The sequence below is a fragment of the Lissotriton vulgaris genome, chromosome 8, assembly GCF_964263255.1.
Source record: "Lissotriton vulgaris chromosome 8, aLisVul1.2, whole genome shotgun sequence".
Classification (NCBI taxonomy): domain Eukaryota; kingdom Metazoa; phylum Chordata; class Amphibia; order Caudata; family Salamandridae; genus Lissotriton; species Lissotriton vulgaris.
Window position 1 is genome coordinate 1,485,846,669 of NC_141696.1, and position 10,840 is coordinate 1,485,857,508.

General features: G+C 42.9%; 1 protein-coding gene across 2 annotated transcripts in view; it reads left to right on the plus strand.

Moving 5' to 3' along the window:
• Nucleotides 1-7,735, plus strand: part of LOC147698962 (prolactin receptor-like) — a 405,779-nt gene extending 398,044 nt beyond the window's left edge. The window contains exon 7 of one of the 2 annotated variants that reach the window (XM_086935546.1): nt 3,765-4,836. In XM_086935546.1, coding sequence (XP_086791672.1) covers nt 3,765-4,577 — 813 coding nt within the window. In that variant the 3' untranslated portion in view covers nt 4,578-4,836. Of the gene's footprint in view, nt 1-3,764 lie in introns of both variants that reach the window. The other variant, XM_086935544.1, reaches the window with a different exon arrangement.
• The last annotated feature ends 3,105 nt before the right edge of the window (nt 7,736-10,840 follow it).

A 10,840-nucleotide genomic window follows, 5' to 3' on the forward strand; every position in this document is an offset into this window, starting at 1 on the left:
TGTCCTTTACATTTACGTTTTGGGGCTGTTTTATGAGAAATCATTGCTACATACTCAGAAGGTGTACTGCGATTAATGCCAGCTCCTACCGGTAGAGATCAGGCTAACCATTCAGCAGCAATCTAGGTGGGGTTTACGGCCTATGTTCAATCAGTCAGTCAATCAGGTGTCTTGCAATATTCCAGGTTTTTAGAAAACTGTGGCAGTGGACCTTGCCAATCCCCAAGCAACTGACTGAAAGAGGTAGGTTGAACAGAAAACATTCTGGGTCTCTTGGCATAGGTATACAGTAGTTATAAGGCACACATACCTGGGCAGCAATGGAGCCCATGCATAATGAGGGTAGGTGCTATGGGCCCGATTCACAGAACTAAACTTAAGTTTAACTTCAGTTTAACTTAAGTTAAACTTAAGACAAACTTAAGTTAAACTTAAGACAAAATCCTAATTTAAGACAAAATCCTAACTTAAGACAAAATCCTAATTTAAGACTACTAAATGCCGTACCAAAAGTAGTACGTTTAGGATTTTGTCTTAAGTTAGTTCTGTGAATCGGGCCATACGTTCATAGTTGTAAAGGTGAAGGCACAATTCATGATCACATGCAATTGGAGGACTGTGCAGAGGGGCACCCTAGTTGGGTCTTTGGTTAGAGAGGCTTGCAAGTCCAATAGATGGAACACTCACTAAAGGTCCCTTCTGAATCCCAGAGGTGATTCTGCAGTCAGGATCCGTGTGGGGTGTTTGTCTCCGATTTCCTTTTCCCACATTTCTTGATATTACGAGTGGTGAGGCTGTCATGCCTCAAGTTGCATTTGATTCTTGAGGGGGTCTTTTTTGGGTGAGGTAGACTCAAGTAGGTCTGTCAGTTTGCTGGAGATTGGGTTACTGAAGCCACTTGGCCATTTGGGTGGCAATCTGGAACCCCCCTTTCCTTAAGGCCAGTGCAGTAAACGTTGAATGTGTCTTTTATTGTTGACCACATTTATTATTTGTAAGAGATCTTGCACCTAGTATGTCTAAGGCGTGTGGCAGCTGGGATCAGTGCTGACTCTTGTTGTTTCTGAGTGGGACTTGTTTGTTTATTTGTCCAGTCCTGTTGTCTAGCCAATAAAGTTTTTTGTTTTTTTTACAGCACACCGACCAGCCCTACACAGGGTATAGCTGTATACACTAGTTTTGTAGCAAGTGTGAACTGGACTCTTCATTGTACATTTTGGTCAAACTTCGGGCCTCATCTGATGTTTCCTTCTTTATATCTCTTTCTGGCATGTTACCCCAAATGATTGGACTCACACGTTGCAGATTTCCTTCACAAGGAGACTGACCTTTTTGGAGAAAGAGAAACCTGGCCGCTATCGATCACTCCATCCCTACTGAGCTCTGCTCAAGTAGGTGCCAGTGTTAGGAGTCAGTCAAAACCTATCTGATTATCTCTCTGGAGGTGGCATCTAGAGCCTCTCCCGTACCCCTGAAATCTGTACTTAGCAATTATTATACATATTCGGTCAAAGGTTAGGGAAGCCCCAGTCCAAGTTCCTCACATATCCCTATTCATTTTTTGTTTTGTGGAGTTTTATAGAGCTTGAACAAGACCCGAAGGTATCTGAGCGCTTTACCTGAGCACCAGTTATGTTACATTAATTTCTGTTATGCATGGGGAGATTAAGTGGTTTGCCCAGAATCACAGAATGTTGAGCGTCCCTGCCCAGACTCGAACCCGGTTCCTCAGCTCCGACGTCGACCGCCCTAGCCGTTAGGCCACATCCTCTCCCCAATTCATTCATTCAATTCAGTTAGTCTAAAACCGTAGCATAGTTACTTCTGGCTGTCTAATAGTATAGCTTTATTAGTCAATCATATTATGCCAAGACATATAAACTGCCCTCGCATACTTTATTGAGCCGGGTCTGGCAGCTTAGTGAACTAATGCATCCACTTTATGGGGCCTGTGTTCGACCTCATGGCCACAGGTTAAAATCCTGGTGAGTCCACTCAGCCTTTCATCCTTCTGAGGTCGATAAAATGAGGACTATTGAGTTGGGTAACAATAAACATCTGTTATTCAGCTGCAAGATACCCTTAAGTGAACCTGTGCTTTTCAAATGCACGTTATGTTGTTAGGGCTGAAGTCAGAACTCGGTTTCTTCATCCAGTGTGTCCAACCACACCAGCTTCTTATACATCTTTCTTATACATGGTGTTCTTGAGACCGAGGATGGGCGTCTAATGCTCAGCTCCAGTGTTGTTACACAAGATAGTGAATAGTGCTTCTTGTTCAAATATTAATAGAGAGAGTCCTACTGTACTTTTAGTGGTTCTGTCTACAAGACCGAACTCCCAACCTCTCGTTGTAGCAAACTTTCAGCTGCTATGGTTATGAAATGTGTGTGCATCAGAGAAAGGGCATGTTCATTGTCTGGCTTGTTAACATGAGTTAATTTTGTTAGCTGCACCATTTAAACAGATAGTACTTCTTTGTAGGTGCAGCACTTGAACCACAAACTCCATTACATTTAGTGCAGAGTGGCCATAATTGAATGCAACTCGACTTGTATTGTGTGTTGCATTAAAAATACATATAGATGTCATGCTACACACATCACTTCCAGACTTTTGTTTGTATGTTACAATAATGCGCTTGTGAAGGTAAAAATGGGGAGAGATCCCTATGATAATGTCCCTCTTGAGTCCCATTTTCCACAGGCCAGTGCTTAATTTGAGCCAGTGGTTTCCAGTGCTTGGCACCAGCACTAAGTTATCAGTACTGGCTCTGGTCAAAGTCCACCACATGGTGCCGCTGTCTGTTTAATTTTGTGATGAGCACAACTGTGTTTATTAAGTCAATTTGCATTGGAAATTAATAATACCAGCCTATTACGTCATTATTATAGCATTGTGTGGTTTGAAATAGCCTGAATTGTCATACTTCTAGGAGTGTGATGTTAGCTGTTATGTGGTACTGTTGTTGTCAGTGCTGGCTTGGGCAATGGGTGGTGCAGGCTGCAGTGGCCTTCTGAGAAGGCATACAAAAAAGGAGTCTATAGGGAAAGACCGACCTAGGACACCCTCCACTCAAAGAGTCATTGAACGCAACAAGTCCTAGATCTCACTGCAATACTACTTAGTGATACATAGACGTCACTGGTCGCTAATAAATAAGGAGAAGGGCCTTGGCACTTAATGTTTTACAAATTAATTACTGCCACAAGGAGAGACTCCTATGAGCCCTTCCTCAAAAGAGAAACACCTCTGTGAACTACTCTTTGCCATGACAGACTTCCTCCTTAACCACTTCTTCTTCAAAAGCTCCACCCTTTCAGCTCCATTACCTCCTTCCTCAGCCTCTCTCCATTGGACTTCCAGATCCTCAACGTTTCCATCCCCTTCCACATTTCACGTATTCTGTGCACTCACATACCTGTCAACTCACCGCTCATTTTGTGGGTGTTGCCAATTTTTCAATGATAGTCACCCTCATGAAAGGCTGCAGGCCTCCAGGGACATCCATAATTTAACTCCCTTCCTAGAGCTGCATCACCGTCCAAATATGTTTTCTTGGTTTTGCATTTACCTAAATGGGCTCAGCCGCTTAAGACTGGCCTCGCCCTTCTTCAGGAGCCAGCAGGTTCGACAGAGAGACTGACATTGTTGGACTATCCTGTGACCTTTTACCTTCTTTCTTCTCTGCCTGTCATCCTTCAATGCTGGTAATACCCTCATTCCACACACGCTTTCCTAACTCTTTATCCTTTCTTCTTCAGAAAGGGCACTTTGAGGAGATTGACAAGATTCTTATGAAGCCTCCTCTGCCGTACCATAAGACCCAGTCGGGAGAAGACTTATCCAGTGATACCATCCAGTTAGTCCTGGACACATCGTCATCTCCTCTTGGGAGCGAGACCAGCGAAGAAATGGAGGAGGACTACTTCAACCCGGAGATGCCAGGAAGGCAGCTGTCATCCGTTAATGAATCCACTGGCAAAGAGACTCCACTGGTCCAGCTCTGTGTGGGTATCAAAGACAGAAGTGGATCTTCTCAATGGGACATTATATGCTCCGGTCCTGCCCAAAGGCGCGTGGGTGACAACAGAGTTAATCCTGCCATTCCGAGTACAGAAGAGTATTGTGCAGTTCATCTAGTGGAACCAGCTGCTCACAATTCCCCAAGCTCCGAAAAGTCTTACATGCATGTCGCAGATATTGGTGACCGTGGGACAGTGAAGCTTAAATCCTATAATTTGAAGGTAGATTACCTCCTGACACCCCTGAGCTGCCAAGGAACTGTGAGGTCTCACAACTGGGAGGGCCTCCATGCGAATAAGGTCCGCAGCACGCAAGACACAGGACCGGAGTCTATAGTAACGCGCTATGTAGACAGTTCCAAGATGTCTGACTTACATTCCTACAGCAGATCCACAAATGACATTTGGTCTACAACCGTGACTGAGATGAAACCACTTACTCTGGGTATTTTAGACTATGTGTCAGTGCAGCATCTGGTTTTTGAACCCACCAGTATTGCAGCAGTGCAGAGAATTACACCCAAAGTAGTGCAAGACTATGTTGTTGCATAACTTCCATTATGACAGAGACCAAGCGGATGTGCAAACATAAGCACTGAGGCCACCATTCAAAGAACAGCTGGATCGCAGTGACGTTAGATGGACTTAGAAAAAAAAAGCCTCTTGTTATCACGTCACACTAGCTTTTTTTTACAGCGAAACCAAAAATGTGAAGAGTTCAACTAATTTGTACATAGGCAGAAGCGTTTGCATTGAGAATAGCCATGTTCACAACTTAAATAAGCTATAATAAATGTTTCTTCAGGTATTATACATTATCAGATCTGTTGTAGAAATTGAGAGTGGTCCTTTGATGTCCGCTGGTGCAGAAAGCAAGTTCGATCCATAGTGGAGTTGGAGAAGGGGCAAGCAGAGGTGAAGCGAGAGGCCGCACAGGCGTGGCAATCCCATGGGCTGAGCCCAGAGAGTACAGTTCTTGATTTATAGGAAAGACTTTTGGGGGGAAACTTCCTGTATGTGATGTAAACAAAGGGAGTGGAAGGGAATTAGAATAAAAGTTATTTCAGGGAGTGGCAGGCATGGTATCTACTACAGCGATTCTGGAGTACACAAGATGGGTTTTTGAAAGGAGTTAAAGGAAAGCATTGTCTAATAAAAGCCCCGCTAAGAAAAGATGTGAAGAAAAGGGCAATGCGCAAGAGGATCGAGGGATATTGAGGAGATTGCGATATTGAGAAGGTTTCAGGCAAAGAACATGAGCAGTGGTCAGCACTGAAAGATCCGGGGTGACGTGTAAATTGAATGTATAAGAAAGGGCCAGTGACCGGTGCCAGAACTAGCACAAAACCAGGTATGTCTCCAGATGTTTGCAGGTTGACCTTTTGAGAATGGCCCAGCAAATGGACTTTGAAGGAATTGCACAGGGGTGATATTGTGTACATTGAATGAAATCTACCAAACCAATGTTTTCAATATGACATGGAGTGTAAACATGAGCTGAGATCCAAAGTAAAGAAGAACAACATTCACAACCATACAGCACATGCTGCTGCAGCCTTGAAAAGGCAATAGTCTTAGTACAAAGCGTTCCACTGTGCCCGAAGCCTAGCAGGAGCACCTGTGAAGCTCCTGAGCATTGCTATTCCTGGTCAGGGTCACATCGTCGCTTCAGATTTATGCTCATGCCGGATCCTGCTGACCAGGGTGACTCCTGATGAAGAAGACTGTGTGGTTCATGAGGCTCAGTGAAGGAGGGAGCGTTTGGTGTAGCACATCCGGGATGGGACTCCTGCATATGCAGTATCTTGTTGTGGCGGATGGCTCTATGCCTTTGTAACATACCGTATAGTGTAAAGGGACACGTATGGGTCATCTGTGTGGTTGCATTCACTAAAATGAAATGTCCTGTGAGATACCTGGGCATCCTTTTAAAAGTGTACAGTAGAACAATAGCATGTTTTATATAGGAAAGCGTACTTGAGGTTAGTACATGGAAGGTAGCACTTGTATGTGGCCAGTAGATCTGGTTGGTGTTGCTGGTTATAGAGACATGCCTGTTTTCAAGACCAGTGTCATTGCTGCAGGTTGGCGACTGATTGATTCTCTACCTGCAGTTTACTGAATGCAGGCATCAAACTCCAGTCCTGTAGAAGCTTTACAAACATTTGGAGCCCTTTGGACAGATATCCAAGATTACAGTTCACAAATTAGTTAGTGTGATTGATGGAAGGAATCAATGTAATGGTGGCGGAGAATCGAGGAGCCCAGTTCAGCCCCTGGTGTGTCTCGTCTCACATGGAAATGGGAAGGTCTTGAAGCTAATTCTGATCGAGTTGTGAATATGTAGCAGTGATTATGAAGGCCAGTCCCATAGGCCTAAAGAAAGGAATCCTGAGCTCAAGAAGAAGGAAATCTGCCAAGGCATCTGTGGAAAACCCAGCGGAGTGATCTTCTATCAGATTCCTCCATCACACATGCAAAGTAAGCCAACAGAATGAGCGCAGCTTGCACAAAGACTAAACTGAGCAATGTAGCGATAACCATGCATGTCTTGTTTAACATATCAAGGGGGTTTGATGTTCTTGTATGATTGGGTTTGTGTTCAGGAGGACCAAATGAAAGGAGAATTGACATCAGCACGACCATTGACCACTTGTGTGTTCTGAAATGCATGTGTTTTCTGTATCATATCCAGGTTCTGCCCCTTGAATCCCTAAGGAATCTTCACACCTTCTACTTCTGAGGCATATGGGTCAATGCTATCATAAGGAAATATATTATAGTGGTCTTGTGACATGTGACTTATTCTGACTGCGAGCCCCCTTTTCAGCTGGCAAGATATAGGTCAAGAACATGATAATTGCTACATTGATGGCCACCACTTTGACATACAACCAAGGGGGTCAAGGATATCGGGTTTTAACTGGAATCATCTCCTCCGCCCACATAGGGGATTTATCATCGTGACTACCATCGCAGCCTTCACAGCACCAGCTCTTACACTTGTACTATACTCAGCCGTAGCGATTGGTTGATAAGGCGGCTAAAGATCATATTCTATAGTGGTTACCTAGTACAGAGGTACATTCTGGGCAGTGATTTTAAAACTTCAGGACATAAGTTCAGGGCAAAAGGTCAGTTTTATGGACCCATTTGACGAGTTCAAGCAGAATCCCAAGATAGAGTGCTGAGACCGGTACCGGTCACCGTAGGTTTGTTTTTCGGTTTGTAAATTACACTGCAGTACTGAACAAATATTTGCATGTAAGTGGGCTTGCTTAACGATTAAAAAAATAGTAAATATATGCCCATATCACTTAGCCTGCTTCCTCATCTCATTCGATCTATGGAACACATGTCACTGGACTACACTCACCTGGCATAGACTAGTTGGCTAAGACCTCGAAGGTTCTCTCTCACCATGGTAAACTGCAGAGTGAATTCTCACCAAGTAAACACCAACAGGGGAATGATAAAGTACCCCTCCAATTGTGAAATGACAACAGAGCCAGGTATGCCACCGAAAGGAAAACTTATCCCAGGGAAACAACTGATAAGGAAGCACATGCCAGAGAACTCTAGCAGGTTAATGCATGCCAGGAAACCACCAACAGAAAAAACACTCAAGGTTACCAACCAAGTAGGTAATGGGATCCTTATATTTTGTTTGAATATTTTTATGGAAAATAAAAGAAGTTTCATGTTTAAAATCTCTCGTCCATTCATGTCCAGGCTGTCGTAAACTTGCAGTACAATAAATGTATAAGTATTCAGTTGCATGCTGCACAGTGGAGCGGATCGTGCATCAGTTTCAGGCATTCGCGTATTATACCCATGTATTGCACAATTCGAACATTTACGTAGCTGCACAGTGAAAAACAAAAGGAGGTGTGGTATGTAAGATGAGCACCCAGACATTGGCATCAACATTGTTTCAAGAAGGTTCCAACGACAGGGCAATTCCTATCTGAGCTATGCTTAGGGAGGACATTGTGCAGATCTTTGATTTTCTTCCAACAAAAAACCATGAGAAAATTAAACCAAAAACATAGTGAACTACAGCGTCTAGTTGTTACAAAGGCCTGTGTGTCATCCCCAAAGTTAGCCACATGCTAAGTATGATGGTGTTAAGCGATGAATGAGAAGGTGGGGGGGGGGGAGTGAGTCTGTAAGGGTCAACAAGCAACGGGTATACCTTATCAGTGTGTTAGTGATTCAAGAGGGAAGTCCAAGGCACCACGCGGCTCATTACAACAGGCTCTCAGCCATAGCGGTAGGCTACAGTACATTGTCATCTGCCCAGTTCGTATGTAGGGCCAGGAGGATAGTGTCCAAATATGTGGTGATGAGATATTTCGGCAGACCAAGTGTGTCCCTACGAAGGGCCACACTTTTGGCCTGCGCCCAGTTGTCCATTAAACACTGCTACGCTGCAAACACCTGATGGGATCTTTATTTAAGGAACTAGAAACAAAGCTCCTGCTTTAGTCCTAGGATACCCTCCACTGTGAATTGTACGCTATACAAATACACATAACATAACTGACAATTTGGGATAGAAAGGTCTTTTTGCCACCATCTCCTATATCCCAAAAGTACTGATTGCCCTAAAATTACCCTTGCCTACTTTTATGTCACATACGTCTCCAGGAAGGTGTATCTTCAGGCTCGAACCGAGGTTGCATGGTGAGCAAAAGAACAATATGTTGGAAGGCTACACCAAACTATTGCCAGTGGTTAGACTTATTACAAGCAGCACCCTCATCACCTTTTGTAGGTTTTATGTACCGCCCTAGGTGGAATGGGAATGCCCAGACGTGGGTCCCGTGTTCAGATTGTCACTGGAACTAAGCTGTACCCGGCTGATGGGCCCATTACCAAAGCGAAACTGGTCCTGAGTTACGTGTGTTCCTGTTCAAAGAAGACCTGGCTTTGCCGTGTGGGCTGGACTGTTCTCATGAGGAGCAGTGTCAAGACTGATTTGCATATGGCTGGGTCCAAACTGATGTGACATGGTGAGCAAAAGAACAATGGATTGGAGTGTTGTTCTGAGCTATTGACAGTGGTTAGACGTATTGCAAGCAGCCTCCCAACACCTTTTGTATCACCACGGGGGCTGCGCTGACACTCATCTCTGGAAGCAAGGTGCTATTAGGGAGATTGCTGTTATTTCGTCACACTGTACGTAGCTGAAGAACGCTTTTCATGTGACGCTGAAGTTTTTCTTGGCACAGGGGGGAGATGCTATGGCTCACAGCTGCTGGGAACTACATGTCCCATAGCCCCCTCTGGGACAATCGCCTGCACTCCTAATATAAAGCTCCCAATTGCATCGGCAATCCCAAGGCACTCATCAGCGGGTGCAGATTCCGCGCCGGTACTCGCGGTCAAATAGTCAGGCTCAGACCATTCCATAAAGAAACGTATAACGCGCTCCAGGGGTTAGCGGCAAGATTTTATTTCAGCCCACAAACTTGTGTAACAGACGCGTTTCAGACACGGAGTCCTTCGTCAATGTTTAAACATTGACGAAGGACTCCGTGTCCGAAACGCGTCTGTTACACAAGTTTGTGGGCTGAAATAAAATCTTGCCGCTAACCCCTGGAGTGCGTTATACGTTTCTGTATGGAAATGGTCTGAGCCTGAATATATATATATATATATATATATATATATATATATATATATATATATATATATATATATATATATATATATATATATATATATATATATATATATATATATATTTTTTTTTTTTTTGTATATATATATATATTTTTTTTTGTATATATATATATATTTTTTTTTTTTGGACAAGTACGAATCCACACAGCTCACGCTTACGCTGCAAACGGAAATCGAGTAAAGCCACAAACTCTGTGCTCTCGTTTTCAGTGCTCTTTATTAGTGAAGAATAACAGCCCACCAGTCGCCATGACGCGTTTCACCTCAGCCGAGGCTTGATCACATGTCATGTAAAGAAGAAAGGAAGTGACATAAATAGAAAGGATAATCACATGATCGGTAGTGCATCCTGTTTGAATTAAAGGGATATACATCAAATTAGAGTAAAGGGCACAGTGCCCTATGTACACAATAGTCAAATCCCAAGTAAAATTACTTGATCATTTCATATTCACATTCCATGTAAACAATTAATGCCATAGTTTCGATATTTTATGTGCAAAAAGAGGCAAGTCTATATAAAGAAAATTAGAACAATTCTAAAAAAAAGGTAGATTTTTAAGAACAAGTCCTTAATTCATGTATTTACACAATGTACAATAAATAATTGATGTTATTTATAATAGTTATCATGGGTAAAACACATTAGAACAAGCCTCATGAATCCCAGAAAGAAACTCTCATATGTTTACGTTGTTATTGTGAGACTAGGATTCAAAGTTTTACATGGTTCATGATATGATGTTGTGGGAGTTGGGTAAATTTAACGGTGTAAAGAGAATTATACCCCAGTGGGTAATGGTGATATCTATTATCAGCCATCCGATCCATATCATGTATGATTTTTACTAATCACTTCCCAAAGGGTCGTTAATACAAACATAAATTTAAAGTGACTGTGCAACCAAAAATTAAAACTAATGTTCATAAAATTATAATTGATATGCAGGCTGCCGAATACATTCATATAGATCTTAAAGCATTTAATCAACTATAGGATTGCAGCAAGATACATTATGATTCTCTTCACAAAGTTACAGACATGTGTGAAGATCTTCAGTGCTGTTTAATCCCCCAGGCTGTTTGCTATTCAGTTTGAGGATGTATCGGGTTTCCAGTAGACGCAG